The sequence below is a fragment of the Monodelphis domestica genome, chromosome X (assembly GCF_027887165.1).
Source record: "Monodelphis domestica isolate mMonDom1 chromosome X, mMonDom1.pri, whole genome shotgun sequence".
NCBI lineage: Eukaryota > Metazoa > Chordata > Mammalia > Didelphimorphia > Didelphidae > Monodelphis > Monodelphis domestica.
The window spans coordinates 61728019-61752121 of NC_077235.1; the positions used below are offsets into that span (position 1 = coordinate 61728019).

General features: G+C 41.5%; 2 protein-coding genes across 4 annotated transcripts in view; one reads left to right on the forward strand and one right to left on the reverse strand.

Annotated features, from left to right (window-relative positions):
- Positions 1-11787, forward strand: part of TMEM255A (transmembrane protein 255A) — an 83316-nt gene extending 71529 nt beyond the window's left edge. For both annotated transcript variants that reach the window (XM_007507132.3, XM_007507133.3), the window contains one exon: positions 9430-11787. In XM_007507132.3, the coding sequence (XP_007507194.1) occupies positions 9430-9588 (159 nt within the window). In that variant the 3' untranslated portion in view covers positions 9589-11787. The remainder of the gene's footprint in view (positions 1-9429) is intronic.
- Positions 11788-12988: 1201 nt separating this feature from the next.
- On the reverse strand, positions 12989-22540 carry ZBTB33 (zinc finger and BTB domain containing 33). Of its 2 annotated transcripts, XM_007507131.3 has the most exons (3): positions 22002-22499; positions 20474-20520; positions 12989-18036 (listed from the first exon to the last, which is right to left on the reverse strand). In XM_007507131.3, exon 3 carries the CDS (start codon positions 18032-18034, stop codon positions 16031-16033), a length of 2004 nt encoding a protein of 667 aa, XP_007507193.1. In that variant the 5' UTR covers positions 18035-18036; positions 20474-20520; positions 22002-22499; the 3' UTR covers positions 12989-16030. The 2 variants fall into 2 exon arrangements, with proteins under 2 accessions (XP_007507193.1, XP_001363254.1); XM_001363217.5 differs by lacking the exon at positions 20474-20520 and having other exon boundaries at positions 22002-22540.
- Between the last annotated feature and the right edge of the window lie 1563 nt (positions 22541-24103).

Genomic DNA, 24103 nt, shown 5'->3' on the forward strand with positions numbered 1-24103 from the left:
GTGAAAAGGGGGTATATTACAGGCATGACCATGGAGGAGAGGGGAGGCCAACGGGAAGACCAGTGGGCCTGGGCTGTTGGCTGTGTGTTGGAAGCAATGAGGCCTAAGCATAGGATAGGCTACAGCTCCATTGGGACCAGCTTGAAATATCCACTAGCAAAGTTTCTATTTTTACAGAGCCATGAGAGGTACTGAGAGGAAGCTTCTCAAGTGTCCCAAGGGTTTGAGGAATATCATTGTGCCAATTGTGTAGAGGATGGATCAGAGAGGGGACAAAAACTAGAAGCAAGGGAGACCAATTAGAAAGAACGTGCCAAAAGTCCAAGAGAGAAGAGAGCCAGGACTCAGATGGCTCTCTTGGGAGCTATATTAGAGAGGTAGATTCAGCAAGACTTGGCTTGGTGATTAGATGGGAAGATAGAATTAGATGGCAAGCCAGTTAGACCCAAGTTCAAATTTTGCCTCCAACATTTAGGAGCACTGTGTTTCTGAGTAAGCCACTTAACCTCTGTGGGCCTCAATGTGCTCATAGGGATGATGATAATAACAACAACAATAATAACCTTGGATTTGATGAGATCAATAATGGAAGTGGTTTACAAGTTTTAAAGTTGGCCATCTTTATTATTAGGATCAGAGTGGTGGCCTCCCCAAAATAAGGCAGTTTGGAATGAGGGGTGGGGAAAATGTTATGGGGAAGATAGAATGAGTTCTGTTTTAGATATACTGAGTTTGCATTCCTTTTAGGATCTCTTGGTGTGCCATCAGGCCATTGGAGGTTCAAGCTTGGAGCTCCAGGAAGGACTAATAACTACATAACATAGTGTACTCTAAGGTTTACCAAATCTTTTTGCCAATCTTCACAAGAACTCAGAGAAATAGACCTATTCGCCTCATTTTCAGATAAGGGAACTGAGATTCTGAGTGTGGTCATTGCCATCTAGTAAGAGTCTGAGGCAGAATTCAAAACCAAGTCTTACTGACCCTAAGCTCCATACTGTAGATATTATGCCCTTAGCCTCCTGTAGCACTAAAGCTAGAGATTTCAGAGACATCTGCAGAGAGATAATTGAGCCTCTGGAGCTGATGGCTTCATGCAGAGAGATTGGTGGGGAAGGGAGGTATTAGAGAGGAACGGAGGACAGGGAAGGAGGACAATGGATGACAGACCTGCAAAAGAGACCACACATGATCAGTCTAACAGGTAACCCTGTCATTTTGACTTATTCTTTCGATCTAGCTTTTCAACTCCTTCCATATCCTAATTGTATTATCGTCTAGTCCAGTGGTTGCCAAGTGGGCACAGGGATCCCTGGTAGGCCATGGCATTGCTCCAAGGAGCCCATGACCCGACCTAAGGGGTACACAAACCAGTCAGAGCATGGGAAGACAGGCTGTATTCCATCTGTTTTTTTCCATAATACAACTCTTAACCCCCAACATTCCTCTACTCCACCCCTTCCCTCTACTGCTCCTCCTTCTAAACCAGGTGTTGGCCCCCTCAGGGCAGTTAGAACCTAAAATGACTGCCACCCACAGTATTTCACAGGAGTCTTTGGGGAAATTCTGGCCCCTATCTTACCCTGTGGCTACCCCAGGCCTCCCTAGGGGAGTGGAGTGGGATTTACAATTGCTGACAGTAATTTGTGAAGAATAGTCAGGCCCCTCCATTTTATTTTGGATGAGAAAGTCACCCAGAATGGATAGGCATGGATAGCTTATAAATCTGGAGTGCAAATATTAGTTATATTATCTTCCACCTCCTCCAAAAAATTTCATATTTCTAAAGTTCTCTGTTACTGTCAAAAGCACTACCATGGGGGCAGCTGGGTAGCTCAGTGAATTGAGAGCCAGGCCTAGAGACAGGAGGTCCTGGATTCAAATCTGGCCTCAGACACTTCCCAGCTGTGTGACCCTGGGCAAGTCATTTGACCCCCATTGTCTAGCCCTTACCACTCTTCTGCCTTGGAACCAATACATAGTATTGATTCCAAGATGGAAGGTAAGGGTTTTTTTTTAAAGCACTACCACCCTTCCATTGGTCCAAGTTCTCACTACCTGGGCATCACCTTGAACTCTTCTCTTCTCCATAGCTGCCGAATATAACCAAACTCATTAGGTGCCAACTCTTGGCAGTTCTGCCCACATGAAAGTCTCTAACATCTTTCTTTTCTGTATTCCCACAACCTCCATACTAGTTTGGGCCCTCATCAGCTCTCCCCAGGACTACTGCAATGACCTCTGTAAGGATAATTCTAGGATTGTGACCTACTCTAAATTAATTTGGTAGCCAGAGAAAATCCCAAATAAAATACCCAAGTCAGTTTGGAAATTTATGGTGATTTTAATCAATATAGAGGGAAGGAATTAAGGAGAAGAGAGAGAAAGAGGGTATAGGATTTCTCCCCCCTGGCCTGTGCCAGGGGGAGTTCAAAGACCTCCGCCATGAGATCTTTGAAGAAGATTAGAGGCTTTTCTAAGAGGATAGTGTTTGGAAGATAAAGGAGAAAAGAATCGGCCTAAACTCCAAGAGACCTCAGTGAAGATGCCTCACCTAAACTAGGCTACTAAGCTTCTCCCAGTATAGTATCAAGGAAAACTCACCACCAACCACAGACAATAGCTGCCGCCATGCCAAGATGCCGAAATGCTCAGCAAGCTGCCACCAGAGCCACCTCTCCGTGGAAAGAGTGGAGAGAGGAAGTGACACGAAATATATAGACGATTTTTACACCCCTTTCCTGTGTCTTACATGTACCAATGGTAGCTTAAGCTTGACTCAGGACATCCCAGGGGTCTGTCAGTTGTTTCTGGTTTGTCATTTGCTAGCACATGTCTGTCATAGGCCATCCTCCTAAATACTTAATCCTTAAGTATGGGTGTAGACATTCCTGTTTTTGTTAGACTAAGTAGGGTGGAGTAATCTAAAGTTCACACCTCCTAATTGATCTCTCTCCCACAAGTCTCTTCCCCTCTCTAATCCATCCACCACACTGCTACCATAGGTCTAATCAGGTCTTATTCAATAAGCCTTATTCAATAAACTCCAGGGACTCCCAACTGATTCTAGGATAAACATTTCATCTTTAGCTCATCCTTTTCTATTTTTATGTATGTTTTAAGTAGTACACATATATGCACACACACAAAGTTTTAAATAAGTTAATGTGCATATTTTGAGGCCACAAGCTCAAAAATATTTCACTAAAATGATAACATGATCAAGTAAGAAATATAGAGCTGCACATTTTTTCTCTACATTTTTTCCACTAGATAGTGAGATGCTTTATAAGACTTTCCTAAAAGCTAAATAATCTCTATCTATAGCATTTCTCTGATCTGCTAGTAACCCAGTGCAAAAATGGAAATGAGGTTAGTCTGGCATGAAGGCTTGCCTGCTGGCCCTTTGTAGTCACTGCTTCCTTTCCCAGGTGTTTACTAACTATCCTTTTTTTTAAACATTATTTTATTTGGTCATTTCCAAACATTATTCATTGGAAACAAAAATCATTTTCTTTTCCTCCCCCCTCCCACTTCTTCCATAGCCAACGCTAACTATCCTTTTAATGACTTGTGGAATGAAACTCTTTGGCCCATAGTTTGCAGGTTCTGCTCTCTTTTGTTGTTAAAAATTGTGCTATTTCTCCTCCTATTCTGCTTTGTGATACCCTCTCCCATTTACCTCATTCATTTCGTTATCATTAATAGTGGCTCAGCAGTCACATTTGCCAGCTATTTCAGTCATCAAGGATGTAGTTCATTTGGGCCCACCCCTTGGTTTTAAGTCTTCCCATCCAACTCCCTGGTAAGTCATTCAGGCCTTTAGTTTGTGAGATCTTATTTGAGACCTCTGAAATCTGCTTTCTCAAAAATTCAGTTGGCATTTACAGTCTAGTGGGTAAAATAAGACAAGCATATCAATAACTGTGATGTCAGGCAGAAGTTGTATGCCATAAGAGGTACAAAGTGTTTTGTGGAGTCTGCCAAGGGAGAACTCAAGTCTGGTTGGAGAGAAGGTCACAGAATGCAATCATTACCAAGCTAGTATGAGAACAGCCTTGAAGGATCAGTAGGTTTCAATAGGCTGGTAAAAGGAGAACAGGAAATTCCAGTTTGAGGAAAGAGTCTGAGCCTTTGCTTGGAGGTAAGAGGATGGTACAATTAACAGCGGGCTTTGTTGAACATGCAGTAAAGATAGAGGAACTGTAAATATCAGCTCAGTAAAGTAGAATTGGACCAGATTGTAAAAAGCCTTGAAAGCCAGCCTTGAATTTAGACTTATTTCTGTAATAATAGAGAAAACTGACAATGTTTTAAGATTTGCAGAAAACTTTGCATGCCTTCTTGTTTAATTACTTTGTCAACCCTATGAGGCAGGTAGTACGAGCATTTTTTGGTCAATCCTGTCCAACTCTTCATGACCCAATTCATTGTTCTCTTGACACAGATTTTGTAGTCTTTTACCATGTCCTTCTCTAGCTTGTTTTACAGATGAGGAAACTGAGGCCAACAGGGTGAAGGAACCTGCCCAGTGTCACATAGCTAGGAATTATCTGAAGGTGGATTTGAACTCAGGAAGATGAGTCTTCCTGGCTTCAGTCCCAGTGCTCTTATTTACCACACCCTCTAGCTGCACAGTACAACCATTAGTAGCCCCATTTTGCATATAAGGAAATTGAAGCTCAGAAAAATTAAATGAGCCATCTATAGTCACACAACTTATGTAGTGTTAAAGGTATAATCGGAATCTACACCTCTCAATAGGTAATAGGGAGTTACAGAAGGTTTCTGAGCATAATGATGATTGGCACCTGATTTTCAGGGCCCCACCTCTCCCCTCCATACTTGATGGCAGCCTTTACTCCCCTAATTGTCAGAAATTTTTTTGCCCAATTCATTTTGAGTGGGGTGAGGATAGTTAGGGTCACAGAGAAGCTATTCTGAGAAGGGAGTGATAGCCAGGGCTCAAATCTCCTGGGGGGGGGGTGTAGGTGGGGGAAGGAGAAGGAAAAGGAGAGGGAGGGAGAAGCAGGTTTCTAATCTTCCCAGTATGGTACCTTTCAAAGCACCCTTTGGCTGCCACTGAGGAGAAACAGGAAGGACAGGGCTGACTGGGCCCAGCAGTAGGCAATTTAGATGGCATTTCATGCCCCATGGTGCACAGGGAAAATCAAAGGCCCAGCCTCTCCAACTTCCCAACCCATTAATAAAAGCAGACTCCTGGTACAACCAAAATACACTAGGCCTGGGGCCTGCTCTCCAGCTGGAACAAAGCCACATGGTCTCCAAGGTGTAGGCTGTTGCTAGGCAGCCACATGCTAATATGGGGGCTTCTCTTTAACCCCTCTCTCTCCCTTCTCCATCACCTCACCCAGACATATGATCAGAAGCACATGCTCATACTTGCGTAGACACATGTTCTCATCACTCACTCATAAACACACATAAGACACATACACTGACACATAAATTCTGTGCCTACACATGCTTACACACACTAGGACACAACATGCCCAACCTGACAAATATACTCATTCCCTCAGACATATGGCCACATTCTCATATACACACATAGTTGCTCACACCCATCCATACATACACATGCACACACTCGGGGAGCCTGTGAACTGGGGATCCAGTTCTTTCCCTGGATACTCACGGTAGGAAGGGTCAAAGAAGATGACCAAATCATGCAAGCCCTTTCCGACATGCTGTTTCCAAAAATATAAAACTTTGAAAGTGAGATTACTGGGGATATTCCACCACCCCTGGGGTGTGTAAGTTATCAAAGTGCCGCCCCTAACAGCTGCTCCCTTCAGGGGCCTTGATGGCAGCTCTGGGCAATAGTAGATATCTCTGGCCTGACCCTAAGACAGTTCCCCAGCCTTCTCCATTCCTGGGAGCAGCAGGGCCTTAATTCATACTGAGCTTTGGCTTAGGAGCAGTCCCTACTTCTCTCAACCCCTTGTGGGAGGATAGAAATAGCAAGTATCTCCCACCCTCAACAGCACCAGCAGCAGCACAAACATTCACAGATTGTGAACTAAGAGGGCTGTATCCTCAAGTCAACAAGTCCAACCTGAGGCAGGTTAGAGTCAAATTCAAACGGAGGTCCTCCAAATTCTTCTTCTTTGCCCCTGTTACCATGCCTGCTTTCCCCCCTCCTACTTTTAGGACACAAAACACCAGTCCCAAGTCTAAACCACTGGGCTGCCTCAGTGCTAACAGTAAGTAGCTGCTATCTATAAAAACCCTAAAGCAATACTCAAAGAAGGAATAAATAACAAGAAAATAACCAGATCTACTCTCACACGTCAGTGTTATCCCCACTGCCACCTCCTCCCACCCCTAGTCAGCCTTTGGTGCCTCAGAGAAGGTAATCACTGGAGAGGGAAGAAAGAAATTGGGAGTTTCCACTTTCTCTGCAGCTTGCCTCCTGGAGCAAAGACCTGGGGAAGGGTCTTCAGTTTCAATGACTTTCTCATTCCTTCAGTTGGAAATTTTATCCAGGGGCAATAAAAAAGGGCAGTTGCAGTGTCTTCCCAGTGGTGATATGTGATAGGAGTGTTCACAGTTCATCAAGCAAAGGAAATGCCAGCCGTTCCTTCCCCAACCACTTGATTAGGAGGTGGTAAAGAGAGCACACATGGCTTTTTTGTTTTCAGGATCATAGAAACCCTGGAGATCATCAAATAGAACCAAGTCACATAGAAGGTCACATGGCCAATGAGTGTTTTGAGCAGGATTTAAAACTATGTGTTCCTGCCTCCAGGTCCGTGATAGACCCACAAACTTGGACAAGCAGAAAAAAATGAGAATTGTGACTTCTCAATGAACTCTTGAGGACCTTTGGCTATACCTCGGCTCTCTTTACCACTACACATCCTTTCTATCCCCTCCCCAACATACTAACAGTAGAATAACAGTAGCTACTAGTTACTATTCATAAAACAAGGAGGAAGTGCAACCAACCATGTTTGATGTTCAGATAGACAATGGAGTTTGAGAAAACTCCCCATCATCAATAGTCCTCATGATTTGGGGATAGCCAAGAGAGGCTACACTTTTTAGTTCACTGCCTAGTTTGGTTTGGTTTTGACTGTTTTTTTCAATCCCTTACTTTCCATCTTACTAACAACTCTTAAGAGAGAAGGGCAAGGGCTAGGCAATTGAGTTTAAATGAATGGCCCAAGGTCATATAGCGAGGAAGTATATGAAGAGAGATCTGAACCCATGTGCATCCAACTCAAGGCTTGGTGTTCTATCCACCATGCCATCTAGCTGCCCTATGCCCCTTTTTTAAAAACATTCTTTCCCCACTGATGACTACAAATTGTTGACTTTGCCCACCTCACCCCAATTCCCCAACTTTGACCAATCTCCAGCATTTTGCATCAATACTTAAACATGGTATGGCAGGTATCCCAAGTTTTCAAGAGCATTGACAGGAGAGTATAAGCCCTATCACACTGAAAAGGCTTCAAAGTCTAGCTGAGGAAGTAGGCCTACCCTATTTTCCCAAAGACCAGCCTGACTAAGAATGGAGGTCACCATCAATAGGTTGACCACTTAGTATTGACCTCTTTTGCCATGACACCCCACAAAAGACATATAAAAATGACCTTTCATCCTGTGCGTTCCTTTTCCACAGTGATAGAAACAGAGTACCATCAAAAGGGAACAAAGGATGCTAAGACTCACGTGGTCTGTAGACACTCTATAAACTTTTAACTTGGTTGTTTATAGTCTAAATCAATGCAACCAGCAACCTATTTTTTTATAGCCTGAGTCAAGAATGATTGACATTTTATAATAGTTTTGTGTTTAAAAATGTCAAAATCATTGTTAGCTTCACAATCGGTTTGCTCTAAATTCAGATCCATTCTTAATAACCAAGTAGTATAACCAGTAGATGTACCACCATGGGAAACAAAATCTAGTCATCTCGTTAACATTCTTATTAGAAGTAAGACCAAAGGAAAGATGGAAGTTTCAACTAAATGGCAGGATGGGTCTGCTCCTTGGGGAGACAACAAAGGATTTAGAGTACATCTTATCACTTACGCAGACACAATAAGAAGCAGCATTTTAGGTGATATTCTGCAAAACAAGCCAAGTCAACCAGAAAAAGAATTTCCATGGTTGCATCAGCTTCTGTTTCCAATAGTTTTCAAAAGAACTTGCTAAGACCCTGCAAATTCAATCAATCTATACTTGTTTGAATACTCAAAGACCTCAGTGGAAAGGAAAGGAAGTAATGTTGTAGAGAATCATGTCTATAAAATAGAGTTTGGAATGAGGAATGAGAAGCTTCATATCTATATATCAGGAATGTTTTCTTCAAGAAGGTATCAGAAGGCACTGACTGTGCCAAGTGCCCAACAGCATCACTAAAAACTGAAACTGATACTATAACAGACAGGAGGTGACTTGTTACAGAAGTGGGACTCATTCCCAAAGCAGCTGTCACTGTAGAGTCAGACCACCAACTTTTTAGGTCAAAGACCAAACTTAGTATGTTTCAAACCTGCAGAACAGGGCCTACAACCATCATGTTCAAAAGTTGTACCAGTGGCAAAATCAGTTGTCTCATGAGAAAAACCAAAGCAATCTCAAAATGACAAATAGGCAATTAACACTCATTGGTCAGGCAGACAGAGATGGCAGCCAATTGTCAATATTACTAAAAAGAATACCAGAAGACCAATCAGGACCCCCTCAAAAGAGGGAGACCTCCACGGAGAGTAAAAATAGTTTAGAGACAGCTGGGTAAGAAACCCAACTTAGCAGTTTTCCCAAGGACATATAGGGGTGAAAATGAAAATAAAACAACAAACAAGAAAAATGTAAATGGTGTATGAGGATTTTTTAGACTTTTTTTTTACATTAAGAACAACAGAGGGACACAGCTAGGTGGCTCAGATAGAATGCCAGGACTCAAGGCAAGAGGACTTGGGTTCACATCTGGCCTCAGACACTTACCAGTTGTGTGACCTTGGGAAAGTCACTTAACCCCAATTGTCTAGCTCTTGCCCTTCTGGTTAGAGTTGTTAATAAGACAAAAAGTGAGAGTTTAAACTCCAGTTGCCTAACCTTACAGCTCTTCTGCCTTGGAACTGATCCTTAGTGTCAATTCTGAGTAAGAAGATAAGGGAGAAAGAAATCGCTTTTTTAAATAGATTTTTTTCAAGTCAGACATTGTGTTCACACAAAAGCAAAGATATATTAGAATAAAAGCATCTTGTCTGCAAATATTCTTTGTTGCCATGTAGCAGTAAATTAGTAGTATCATTCAAAAGGCAACAGAGGCTGATGGTGGGGGAACAGGCTACCCCACACCACAAATACAGAACTGAGTACTCCTGAGTACATTAACCCTTTGTTCAGTGACCAACTAAACCCAGAACTAACTTTTTTTTCCTCACACAGCATCCCAGTGTCTTTCCGGGCTCAAATCCACCTGCTGTTTCTGAGGAGCCCCAATCCAACTCTCCTTCTCCAAGCTACATGTGGTCCTCCAGTGAGCCACCACAGTACTCCCCACCATATTACTCGCCTTTTGAGAAGCCACCTCCATATAGCCCATGATGAAGAACTCCTGGCCACCACTGAGATCATGGATGTCTGTATTGCCGTATGTAGCACTGGCTGAGTAAAGGTGTGATCCTTCCATCACTAGCCCTCCAGCCTCATAATCTCATTATTTCTCAGTGCAGAAGTGGGGTGACCAGGTGAAACCCAGTGCTTCTCTCCATTTCACTGAGATCAGTTTGTCCTCTCTCTGCAACCATGCAGGGCAGAGGATGTGGGCAGTCGCAAGGACTTGGCATGCTGCCACCTCACCATTCTCCCACTGCATTCATTGCAATCAGCAACCACCAAATTGGTATTTTTCATTTTTATACCAATTTGCCATAGCCCTTGGCCATACAACTGAAACACCCAGATTGGAGGCCCCACCCAATGTTCCCTTCCTTCAACCAGTCAAAGTCCCAAGGAGAAAAGTTCCCAGCTGATGGGGCTTTACATAGTTCTTGAACTCTCCAGAGTGTTGCAGAAATTCAGCTCAGAACCTATTGTTGATACCTCTTAAGGGAAAAGTGCAATAATAGTTCCTCATCTTCATTTAGTGGGGAAATCAGAATTTGTTCACAAACCATTCAGACATACAGTGAGGTTTTTTTTTAGAGGGGGTCCCCAAAGCAGACTCATGAACCTATGAATCTCATACATTTTGCTTCAATGCAAAAATACACTTGCTGGAAGTACACATCTTACTTGGGTGAAATTTTGTGTGTTACTGTTAGTGATTGATTTGTCTTGGATTGTTAGTAATTTGTTGTGATCTCTGTGGCTATTTAATCTTCTACAACTGGGCTGGCTGAGCATTCTAACAAACTTCTCACATTCTGCAAAACAGCAAAAAGATCATTCCATCATGTCAGGCTCCTGTCTGGCCTCTGTAAAAACTGCAACACCGTCCATCATCTCGCTCAATTTCTAAGTATTATAGTAGGTGTAAAGCATCTGAGCAGCTTTTAGATGTATTCTAAGCTTTAAACCACACTAGTAAAGGTCAAATAATAGATATGTATATGGTGCTTACAGCTTTACATACATTATTCTGTTTGATTCTCGAACACCCAGGGTGAGGCTGCCTCCCACTTTACCAAATTGAACACCTGGTCCTCCACCAAATAAAGACTTTCAGTGCAATTAAACAACAGCAAAAAAGAACAACTTTCCCAGCCTTCAAGGAGTGTATATTCTAATTGGGGGATTCAACCTATGCTAGGAAAGAGAGTGCTAAAGGAACAATTTGATAATCCTACATTTGGGAATTATAAAACAGAAGGGCCAAAGAAAAATTGAATCCTTTGGTACATAGGTCACATTTTCCCCAATTTGATAAATGATCAATATTATTAGAGCAGGCTAGGGGTCTAGAGGTAGTAGACAGGTGCTGGTTATCCAAACAAATAGATATTTGTAGACACCTAGCCACACAATTCCTCAATGCCTTTAAAATGCACTCAATTGCTCAGTGCATCTCTTTGGAAAACAACTATTAGCGTCATTAGTTTTGTCATCCATATTTAGGGTCTGAAAAAACATAATTCTTAACAAAATTGCTGTTTATTTTTTGCAAATCTAAGCATGAGAGGGGATTTCATTGAATTCTAGGTAGAGAATATCCTAATTTATCTTGCTACTCTATACTATTAACTTGTTAAATGATCATTGGCTTTTCTGTTTATTTTTAATACCATCATTTCATTTGGAAACAATACAAGATGACTCAGTGTACCATCACATTTCTGCACACCAAAGTATGAAGAGTAAAAGGATCTCATTTCTATGTATCTTTCTTACTTTCCAAAATAACTGGAAAATAATGCATTATGGATTTTCTAAGACTAAATTAATTTAAGCAGCTTTACCAGTATTTATATTATACTGAACTACATATATATATATATAAAGTACATGTTATCATAAGAGATATTAACTTAGCAAAATATTTGCAATAAAGGAATGTTCCCAAAATATGTATTTTGATTGCATTTTGTAATATGTAATGCCTTATTCCTAACCCTGTATTAAAGTGCTAATGATCAAGGCATGAAAATATAAAGTATTAATCCAGAATCTGTATAAATGGAGTGTTGCTTAAAATCTGTATCACTGCCATGTTGAAAATTGCTTTCTTTTGTGATGTTTGACTAATTCAACTATCCTTTCCTTCTGCCCACCCCCCCTAAAAGAAATTAAAAGTATAAATATTCACCATTCTCATGTTTTTTATTTAATATAACTTGTCTAAAACCAATGTTTTTCATTTGCCCATAGGGGCTAGAGACTGGACACCTGAGATGTGACCAAACAATACAACAGGAAAAACCCAAACCATAGGAAATTTTGCCCACGTCACAGAAATGTCATGAGAAATCCTTGGGGCACTTGGGTATAGGCTTCAAATCTATAGCTATCTAGTAGCAGTGTTGCATTTCCACCCTTACATTATTGCATGTTCAAGTGTCCCATGTTGGGTCGAAGGGATGTGGTTGGGGATGTAGACTCTAAATGAACATCCTAGTGCAAACAACAACAGGGAAATAGGTTCTGATCAAGGACACAAGTAATATCCATTGAAATTGCGTATTGGCTGTGGGAAGGGTGGGTGGAGGGAAGGGAGGGGAATAATGTGATTATTGTAACCAAGGCATAATGTTCTAAGTTGACTAAATAAATTAATTCAAATGGGAAAAAAATAAAACTCCTTTAAGAGCAAAAAAAAGTGTCCCATGTTGCAGTGTATAGCAAAAAGTACCAAGTTTTGACTAGCTGTGTGAGCACTATCTTAGGAACTCCTAAGACCAAGTTGCAGAGAAGTTACAGATTTTAATTGGTAAAGAGAATTTACCTACTAGGAGTTCCTTATGCCAATAAAATCACAGGTCTAGTCCAAAATTTTTTGAAAAAGTCAACAGAAATCTAGCTCTCATCTCTGGCTGCCAAAACTGAAAAATAGTGAAATCTAAATCCACACAAATTTTTATTTCTTATCTTTCACAATTCAGTCAAGTTGAGGAAACAAAGAAACCTCTTCCTGTGTGTGTCCCCTAATAGACATCAATCTGCTTTTTCCATCTGGTTTGGTAACTTTTTTGAAATACTCAATGACTGATATATATATATATATATATATTCCCCTGAGAAATACATTTCTAAGTAAGAAATTAAACCTAAAAGATGATTTTTAAAAATAAATAGTTGAGGCAACTAGGTGGCTCAGTGGAGAGAACCAAGCCTAGAGACAGGAAGTCCTGGGTTCAAATCTGGCCTCAGACCTTTCCTAGCCTTGTGACCCTGGGCAAGTCACTTAATCTCAACTGCTTTGCTCTTACTGCTCTTCTAACGTGGCACCAAGGCTTACTAGCTATCAATTCTAAGAAGGTATGGATAATAAATGAGTGAATAAATACAGTTGACAGTCAGAATTAAAACTTTATTTTTACCATAGAAAGCTAAGAATTAACAGCAAGAATTACTGGTTAAAGTAAAGCACGACTTTTTAAAATTGAAGCTAAAGACTGTACAAGTGTTTATATACACATTACAGTGTTGATAAAAATGCACAGCAGTTTGAATTCTGAGCTCCAGCGGTCAAAGCTCTCCCATGTGTAGAGTTAGTTATCAGCTTTTGGATCTTTAGAATAGTCTTCGTCCCTTAACAGCCGAAAATAAATAAGCAATCTAACAGTGATTACCTCTAACGTGTTACATGTTCTTAGCTCTACTGAAAAGATAGCAGTCTCCCTTAGTGGTGGAGGGGCTCAGGGGGAGGGGGACACACTATTCACCACCAATATCATCATGAACGTTAAAAGTATTTTAAATTGCTTCTTGCAAATTTGCTATGGTATTTTTCTGATTTTTGCTAATAAGACTTTTAAGCGCTGTCCAATTCTGGAATTGTTTTGAACACAAGCACTGTTTCAAAGCATTAACACCTGCTAATATTTACAGGAAATTCTGCATAAGACTAAAAGGAAAAAGCTACCTTAACAATCCCCCAAATAATAAGTGCAATAGGCTGAGATCTAAAGGCCAACAGGCCCCATTAAAAAAAAAGTAACAGGGGTCTCTACACATTTTCAAACCAATAAATACTACAAGTGAAGGGTTTTATTCCCACCACCCCCAAAAAAAGTTTTCCATATGCTCTGTGAACTTTGGATTTTGAAATTACTACTAGGAAAACTGAAGACCCTGAGACATGCAAGTAAGAGTCTTCTGGCAAGAATACAATTTAATGTTCATTTTTTCCAGTTTTCCTTCAAGGCCCTGCTCCTCCCTCTATCCCCCCCCCAAATGACCTTAGGCATAGAGCTTAAATGTAAGACTTAAACAGGGAATATTCAGCAGCAATTAATAACATCTACTTTATTCTGATTAGAGAATTTGAGTGGTACACATGATTCCCCATTGGTCACATACAACAAATTCATAAAATTTACCAAGCAAGCCCTAGCATGACACAATGCATCTTATGTGTTTAACTGCACAAGGGCCATTAAGTCTGAAAGGTCTGGAAGTTATGCTGGTATAGGTATTGTTCATACATGATAACTGCATTTAACTGAGGGAGTATATTAATGAAAGAACATTTTAAAAAACAAAGACACCCTTATTGACAAAAGAAAAGCACCCTTAGCAATCTATATACCACAGACCAGCTCTACTACTATGGTTTCGGGTAGCAGAGCCTTAAATTAAAAACTACTACTCAATTTTTTTAAAAAGGTAAATTTACAAAATGATTTGAAAATCTCTTCGCACACAGAACCAAAAATATATGCACAGCATACAGCTGGGTAGGCAAAGCATGATTTAAGTTTTGTTCTACTTTTATTAAAAATACTGATTTCTGGTACCTTTGTAGCTTCAGAAGCTTAAAAGCAATATCATCAAATCTAACTCATGTTGGCAACCATGATATAGGGATTAAATTTTACAATTAAAGCTTTAAGCTTAAAAACAGTTATTTCTTATAATACATAAAAAGAAAAATTCTTTAAACTGTCAGATAAGAAATTCTGAATGAAAGGTTACAAATAACTATTACTATGGACAACCTTTTCATATCTATTAATTTTTTAAACATTTTTTATTTATGCAAATAATTTACAGAAATTCAACAGGTTGACTTGCTCTTTCACTTTTGGTACTAGCCTGTCCAATGAATGTTTTGTATTAACTCCATTTTCTCAGCTCACCAATTTGAAGGCAACACAGGCCATGGTGGAGGTCCTACAAATGGGCCTGAACCAATAGGTTGACATTATGACATACAAAGTTCCCGAATGCTATAGCATCACAGTGATTTGCAGATAGGATGGAGCATAAGCATACCCTAGGATATGTAAGCATCTAAAGGTTTTTCTTTGAGGGGAAAAAAACATTAATGATTCAAATGTTTCAAAGGAAAATTTCCTATTTAAAAATTCCTGGTTTAAAAATTTACATCAAGGAACTCCTCCCTCCAAAATGATAAACTTTAGTTATTCTTAGAGTTTTATACATTTTTTCAAGCCTAGGATGCCACCTCCTTCAGATTAAAAAAAATCAAAGTAACATTACATAAATCTGGGCATGAACAAATCATCAACAAATTCTGGGTCTACAGCTAAGAGCTCTTGATAATTTCCTAACTTAAAATAAATGCTGTAGGACTCCTCCATTTTCTCCATTCCATTCCATTCAGCTCTTAGTCCATCAAGTTTTCCTCTGCATATCCCATGTGGCAGAGGGATAAAGTGGACTAGCCATTGGACTCCTTCATTACATTGCCAGATAGAAGTAAAGCTTGTTCTGATAAGCCCAAATCTATCACTTCCAGGTAGACAAGCTTATGAGAAAGGACAAGTTTAACTATCCAGAGAGCAGTTTAATAATTCATTTGAACCAGAGAAAGTCTGCACCGCTGGACCCAAAAAGTATAGCATCAAGTGGGTGGGATAGTTACGCTGAACCTTTTCAGAATGACTTTAAAAGTTGCTGGATAGTTTTAGGTCATATACATTAGACAACACAAAAACTGTAGACTTAACTTTCAAATGTTTTTTGCAGAAATCAGCAGTAAAGTGCTATACATAAGAGAAAATTCATACAAGAAGTTCAATTTTTCAGCTATGCCAATAATACCAGTTAGAGAGGAGTGACTGCTTCAAATTCTCTTCAGAAAACTATTTTATACAATGATTAATTTTTCTTTAAAAAACAAACCCCCCCCAAAAAAATTAACAGCTCACCCTGAAGGTAACTCCTCACTTAACATTCAAGTAAAGTTTTAGATAACTTTGTTCCTACAAATTTCCTGTAACTAAAAAGAATACAAATAACAACTACTCTCAGATGACTTTGAAGGACTAATTAACTCATTTCCATCTCAATTTCATAAATGTTTACTGGTCTTTTGAAACCACTGCCCCCCTGACAGAGTCAGATTTTTTTTCCCCAAAGCAATTCAGTAAGATTCTGGTATTATAAATTCAAACTCAGTGCTGCCATCTGTTACATTCTGTTTAAACATTGAATCATTTCCCTGTTGAATAAAGATATCATCCCAAGTCATTGGCTTGTTTTGGGGAGTAGATGTAGCAGTCCCTTCCGAAGGTTCTTTCCCATCAACCTTATACACAATCCCATCTTCTTTTATTACAGGTATACTCCTCGGCCTATCAGTAAGGTAAGCGTATTGCCTGATCTGCAAAGACCTGCATGGATGTAAGCGATAAAGCTTAGTGTCGCCAGAAGGGTCCTGACTATGAACTGATTTTATATGTGAAGACATAAATTGATAGTTGATGAAAGATTTGCCACAGGTCAAACACTGATACCGTCGCTCTCCAGTATGATGAATCTCATGTTTGGTGCGGTACTCTGCAAGGGGAAACACCTTCTCACAATAACGGCATGGGTACTTCTTCTCCCAAGAATGAATGTTAAAATGTCTCCGCAAACTCGTCAGACAGACGTAAGATCTTTTGCACACAATACAGATATAATACACCCTGCCATCTACTATTAATTCATAGTGATCATCATGTTTAACTTTCACACGCTTGTTTGAAGGCTCATCACCAGATGTTTTGGGGACCTCATTATCATGCTTGGCCTCTTTTTCATCAGGGTCATCTTTGACAGGAATCACTATGTCATATGTGTCCTCCCCAATGTTTGCATAAACCTTACAACCGGTAGATAAGCCTTCGATTTCAGTAGCTGTATCAAGTGTAATGATCTTTTGACCTTCCATCACATGTTTGGAACCTCCACCTGAATCCTTACTGCTTTCAGTAATGACATTTGAAATTTTTAAAGAGTTAGACAGTGGTTCTTGATGAAAAAGTGAGACCTGCTTGGACTGAATTGCTGAGCCATTAAAAGAAACATTTTTCTGAGTATCGGGATGTGGGACTAAAGAGGTATTACTAACTCCTGAGTCTGGACTAGAACTAATAGTATCATCATCATCATCTATGATCTCTGCTTCCATGTCTACATTGGTCCTATGTTTAGGCAAGGCCGTGGCATTATTTGGTATCTGCGGATGATTCTGGACCAGTAAATTAACTGCAGGAGACATCTGACTGGGATGTGAAGAACTTGGCATTGAGTTAAGAGATGGCTGATTTAACAAAATAATGTTGGGAGTAAGATGCTTTGGGGCTGCAGATTTAAGTGTTTCTTCACTATTTCGGGTTTGGCTCGGGACTGTCTGACTCACTGAAGTAGCAAGTGTCTGCAGAGGTTTATTTGTTAGAGGAGGAGAACTACTAGTACCACACGCCTTATCAGCATAGGCAACAGGCTCTGGGTCAGGCTGGACTTGGGCCACCGAGGTGCTACCTGGCAAACCCTCTTTGGGAGGTAAAATTTCAGAGCAGAAAATGACATCATCATCTTCATCAGAATCGGTACCAATTTTTTTTGTCTCATAATCTTCAGCACATAAAGAGAAAGTCTCAGTTATAACAGGCATCATAGTCACACCAGCATCAGACCCTTCATTTTCTGCTTTTTGCATCTGAAGACCATTTTCATCTGTGCCAGATAAAGTTTCACCACTATCTGGCTTTATTGAACCTGAGATACTTTTAACCTGTGACAAAGGAACACCAAGTTCTGCTATAAACTTTACTCCTAATAACTGCCCTGACTTAATTATCTCATCAAGTAGATCTGATCTAATACGCATAAGTTTAGAACTATAAATATAGTTGAGAATTTCTGCAAAAATCTCTGCCCTTAAAAAGTTTAGTTCAACCACTTGCCCAGCAACAGAAAAAAGCTGGTGGAAATAAGTGCTCGATGCAGACAGAACATTCCGGTGGGCCCGGAATTTTCGATCTTCCACAATGACAGTGACATCGCAGAACAGGCCATGGTCTCGTTGCTCATTCAAGGAGTTCAGAAGATTACCAGAGTACTGAATGTCAGTGGCAGAAATAAGCTTTCTGCTCTCCATGCCTAGAGGGGGAAAAAAGGAAAAAGCAAGGAAAGAGGGAGGGGAAGGAATGAAAACAAAAGCATTTTACTATTTAGATATTTTTTAATCTAGAGTTTAGTGGCAGCTGTAGCTCAGTAGATAGAGCCCTAGGCCTGGAGTTAGGAAGACCCAAGTTCAAATCTGCCCTCGGATACTTCCTAGGTGTATGGCCCAAACTTGGCAAGTCACTTATCATATGTATGTCTAGAAAGTAGCTGGATGGCACAGCAGATAGAGAGCTGGGTCTACAAGTCAGGAAGACCTCAATTCAAATTTGGACTTACCTACTTGCTATCAGTGTAACCCTGAGCATGTCATGTGACTAGCCTGAGAAAAAGGATCCACTGGAGAAGGAAATGGCAAATTGTTTAAATATCCTTGCCAAGTAAGCCCCAAGGATAGCTTTACAGTGCTAATAATGACTGAACAATAAGAGACCTATAGTTTCAGTAACTATGTAGTTCATTCTAGTTTTAACCTATGGAGATTGCACTGGATAGTCTTATGACACAATGGACTCAGAAGAAGAGGTTCTGGATTAGAACCCAACACTGCCAATTACTATGTGACCTTGGGCAAGTCACTTACCCTCCCTGGGCCTGAGTTTCTTCCTCTGTAAAATCAAGGCGTTGGAATGGATCCTGAGGTCCGAGGTTCCCTTTAGCTCTAAAACTAATCTTTCTTTCTTTTATATAAATTGCTCACATGCAAAATTTTATTTCTTTTCCCTAAAGATTAAGCAGGATTTTCTTGGCTGGCATGCACCTTCACAACCATCATCTTCTAATACCCCAACCCAGTATAGAGAGAAATCTAGATACCTGCTGGCCAAGCAACAGGACAGGAGCCAAGCCAGATGATGCCAACCAAGCTGAACCAGCTTCAGGCAGAAGCAAAGAACTAGCTAGATGGCCAATGTCTAAAATACCAAGCCAGCCAAGCTTTGGCCATTGTGAGATGAATCTTGTCAACCATAGCAATGGATCTATTTGATATAACCTTTGCCAAAGGTACATGAGACATCATGTGGTTATTGTGAGAATCAATTGAGATAATCTATAAGTACTTTTTTTAAATGAGTTTTTAATTAATTTAGAATGTTTTTCCATGGTTACATGATTCATGCTCTTTCCCTCCTCTCCTCCCACCCCCTCTAATGAGTAATTCCACTGGGTTTTACATGTGTCATTGATCAAGACCTATTTGCATTAGAAGTACTTCTTACAAAAGCACTTTGTAAACCTTTAAGAGGGTACATTAGCTATTATCTGCTATATGTTTTACTACAACTAATTGCTCCATTTAATTAGCTAATCAAGGAGTTCTGATCTACTATAGCCAAAGTTGTATGTATCTAGTATATACCTCAATATGTACATGCTCTCTTCCTCCAGAGAACCCAAGCACCTTGAGAACAGAGAACAATTTATTTTGATCTTTGTATCTTTTTAAGTGTCTGCACACAGAAGATGCTTAATGAATGCTCAGCAAGCTACCCAAGCTGAGGACCCACTCCTGCCCAAGTTTCTCCAAACTTACAGAGGGGCACACTATTATTCCTTTCTGTGCAGAAAGAATACATGAATTCTCACCCAAACTTTTCTTCTTTCTCTTGACCTTTTGCTAAATGTTCTCTCTCTCCCTCTGCCACCACTTATCTCCAGCATTTACTTTGTACTAGAAATTTGAAGCTTACTTTGGTTTTGACATTGACCCATCATTGTTAAGCACTAAACATTTTTTACTCATCTTCCTTGGCCAATATGTTAACTTAAATTCCAAATACTGCAACATCTTTTTTTTTTGGGGGGGGGGACAGAAATCACTCAAATGCTTTTTATTTGTGACCGGCCAGCTCATTCTACTCTCAGCAATCACAATGTCATCACCCAAACTAGATGTAGACAAGAATAACTTTCTTTCTCCCTCACAGTCCAGAGCTAAGAAGTTTAAACTTCTCAAAAGAGTCTGTGGGATTTGTTCAGGCAGCATCACTAATTGTTATCAAAGTCAAATTGTATAGGTTTAAGAATAGTAATAGCTAGCATTTATATAGCACCAACTATGTGCCAGACACTGTGCTCAGCACTTTGCAAATATCTCATTTTTACCTCACAACAACCTTGAAATAAGGTGGTATTATCATCATCATCATCATCATCATCATCATCATCTTAAAGGTGAGGAAAGTGAAAAAGATAACAGGTTAAGTGACTTGCCAAGATCCCGCAAGTAGAAAGTGTCAGAGGCAACACTCAAGTCTTCCTGAATCTAGGACTAGCACTCTACCCACAGAGCCTCCCAGGTGCCTAAGTTTGAATTTCACCAACTTTTTACCTTTGTAGATCTCTTTAAGTATAGAATGAGGGGGTGAGGGACAGATCACCCCTAAGATCCCTTCAAACTCTAAGGCCTTACCATCAGGGTTTGTATCCCAACTCTACTCAGTGCCTCATCTTCCACCTCTGTAAAATGAAAGGGTTGGACTAAATGATCAATAAATCCTCCAGTCCTAGGAAAATCATATAGCAAAATACACCATGAAAACATGGAGCAACTTATTCTCTACCAGTATAAAGTTGGCAGCTTTTGAATGCTGAGATGACAAAGACAATTCAGAAATTCTCCCAGAAAGAGGGAGTAAAGCCTGGCTAAAAATAATACTGAAACCCTGCTCTGAACTTAGCATATATAATCAGCAAGAACATTCTTTAAACTTGAAAAAGATGTTTGTTACAACGATGATGACACTATGCAAAGATATGATCAATAAAATCTCACAGCTTTGTGGCAAAACCAATTTTAGCATCATCAAGATGATACATTTTAATGTCAGAACTAGAAACCCTTCAGCGTTCTAAAGCCAAATTCATTGGATGCAAAGTAGAGCAGTCTCCAAATTCACCATAATGTTACCTGACTAAAAGATCACAGATCTTTTGCTTTGTAGACTATTTCTTGTGGCTAATATCCAAAAGTTTCAGGGTAACATAAAAGCATCCATGGGATGAAAAAGAGGTGGCTTCTGGGCTTTACACCTAAATGTGGGAATTTCAACCCAGTCTTCAGCAGGCAGGATTTCCGAAAAAGGCCCTGCGATTTCCTGTGCTTCACAAAGGGGTCCTACCAAACTGGAAGCAAAGCTAATTGACACTTAGAGGAAACCTTGCAAGTTGGTAGAGTTCCATTTGTTTGTTTCTCTCGGGTTGGCAAATTGAGAATCTACAAGGTGACTTGGGGGGAAATCCCTGCTGCACGACCATTTTATTTTGTGCCCAACCTTCTGACTGTTGGGGGGGGGGTGTAGAGAGGAGATAACAGAATCAGATATGGAAGGATCAGCCGCGGGGATCCCTACAGCAGCTGAAACCTGTCTCCCTTCCTCCACCTGCTCCACTCCATCCCCCCCCCCCCATCCTCTAACCTCGGAGCCCAGGAGGCTGGAAGCCTTGCAACCAGCGTTTCCCTCAGGGACAGTCTTGCACCAGCTACTGGTGCCAGCTTGGGCGGGGGTGGGGGGGCCCCCCAGAACGGGCCCATCAGGGGAAAGTAAAGGCGCCTGAATGGAGTGGGAAGGGAGGGAGGCAGGCAAGCGGGCGGCATTGTTATGGCCCAGGAAGTAGCCCGAAGGGTCGAGGAGATGAGGGGGAGGGGGACAAGGGCGGATTAGGCCAGGGTCAGCTGGGAGAAAGGAGGCCCCTAGAGAAGAGGCACCGGCAGCAGGGAAGGGCTCCCACTTGTCTGGCCCAGGCGTAGGCACCCGGAAAGCAGCCAGCTCTCTCCCGCACTCTGTACCCCCGGGGCGCCCCACACAGTGGGCTGGCCTAGACCCCCCCCACCCGGCACAAAGGAAAACCCGAGACACGGGCTGTCGCTTCCTGGTTTGTGTCTGGGGGGGGGCCCAGCGGCCCAGCCCAGGCGAGCCCCCAGCACAGCCCTTCCTCACCTGGTCCCCAGGGGCCGCGGACGTCGCGTCCGTTTCTGCTTCTCTTCGTCCTCTTGAGCTACAGGAAGCCTGAAGCCCGGCTTCCAGCCGCCCCCCTGCCGCTGGCTCCTCCACCCGCCGCCTCAGCCGCAGCTGGAGCCTTCTCCCTTGCCTTTGCCGCTGGAGCCAGCGTCTCCTGTGCCGCCAGGGGGCGCTGTGCGCGGGGCACGGGGGCCCAACGCCTCCTCACGCGGCTGCGGCCCCAAGAGCCAATGGCTGCCTCCCCCTGGCTGTCCGTTTGTCCGTCCGTCCGTCCGTCCCCCTTACGACTCCCCTTCCGGAAGTGCTTCCCGCCCGGCCTCCTTTCTCCCCAAACTCGGGGTGCCCGCCCGCTGCTCCTTGACTGAGGGAGGAGCTCGCTCAGGGGGTCGGGGGCGGTTTCAGCAAGGAGAGCGCCAGGCACCTCCAAGTTCCTTCCGGGGCGGAGGTGGGGGCTCCCATCAGCTCCTTCCGGGACAGAGCTGGGGCCCGTTCGGCTTACTTCGGCTACTCTCGGAAAGGGCGGGGAAGCGAGCAGCACGCGGGGGGGGGGGGGGGGGTGAGGAAGAGCTCAGCCCCCGCCACCCAACTGAAAGGAAACTTCCCCCCTCCTTCCTAGGAATGGGCGGGACTAGGAGGCGGAGCCCTGCTATAGGATGGGAAACTGGCCTTCCCTAGGGGAGGGGAGGGATCTGCTGCCTTGGGGGTGCTTCCCTGGGGCTGAGCCAGAGCCTTCAAAACGACTGGCTAAATTATTCTTCCCTTTACAAAAAGGGAATCCTGTCACTTTGTCTTTGACTTCACAAGTCGGAAGTCCTCTACTTGTACATTTCGAAATAAATTTCTGCATTCAAAGCCTACACATGGGGGGGGGGGGGGGGAGAACAGATCCGATTAATTCCCTTTGAGATCCTTTCTCAAGAAATGCCAGACAAAACCTATCGGCCCTCCAATAAATGTTATTGATAATGCTTGGCGACTGTTTTAGTAGCAGCAACGCAATTGCTTTATTCTTTCTGAAACTTTGGGATAACAGTGACTTGAAGGCCTGCTTCTAAATTCTGGTTGCAAACTTTTAAATGAGTGTCATCTCCATTTAGACCTTGAGTCCTTTGAGAGCCTTTCAGTGGTGTCTGACTCCTCCTGACTCAGGGACTGTAACTATCCACTGGGTTTCTGGGCTAAGCCTATGGAGTACTTTGGCCATTTCCTTCCCCAGAGGTTCCTTTTGTTTGTAAACTGAGGTTAACAGACTCCTTCAGGTTAAGGTGGCTAGGAAATACCAGAGTTCAAATTAGAACCCAAGTCTTCCTCACTCCAGGCCCAGGGCTTTTTTTAAAGATATTTTATTTTCTCAGTTACATGTAATAACAATTTTCCACATAAGTTTTCTTGAAGTTAAAAGAACCAAATTGTCTCTCTTCCTTCCCAGAGATGGTAAGCAATTTAATTTGGCTTATGTATATATTATCATAAGAAACATACTTCCATATTCCTCATTCTTGGGAGAGAATACTCAAATAAAACCAAAACCTCATCACTACGTTGTTAACTGTAATATTTTAAAAATAGTAATGGCATGAATTAGGTATAGACCAGTATCTCATGCCCTATACCAAGATAGGGTCAAAACTGGATTTGACCTAGATAGAAGTAAATTAGGGGAACATAGAATAGTTTACCTGGCAGATTTATGGAGAAGGGAAGAATTTATGACCAAACAAGAGATAGAAAACAATACAAGTTATAAAATGAATCATTTTTATTATAATAAGGGGGTTTATACAAACAAAATCAATATAACCAAAATTAGAAGGGAAACAACAAAGTGGGAAAAAAGTTTTATAATAAATTTCCCTTATAAAAGGTCTCACTTTGGTGAACTTTAGATGACTCCACCTGACTTAGTCTAACAAAATCAAGAATGTCTACACCCATACTTAAGGATTAAGTATTTAGAAGGATGGCCTATGACAGACATGTGCTAACAAATGACAAATCAGAAACAACTAGAAGATCCCTGGACTGTCCCAAGTCAAGCCTAAGATATCATTGGTACATGTGAGATGCAGGAAAGTGATGTA

Coding starts and splice junctions, on each gene's coding strand:
- ZBTB33 (XM_001363217.5), bottom strand. CDS start 18,034: ATGGAGAGCAGAAAGCTTATTTCTGCCACTGACATTCAGTACTCTGGT.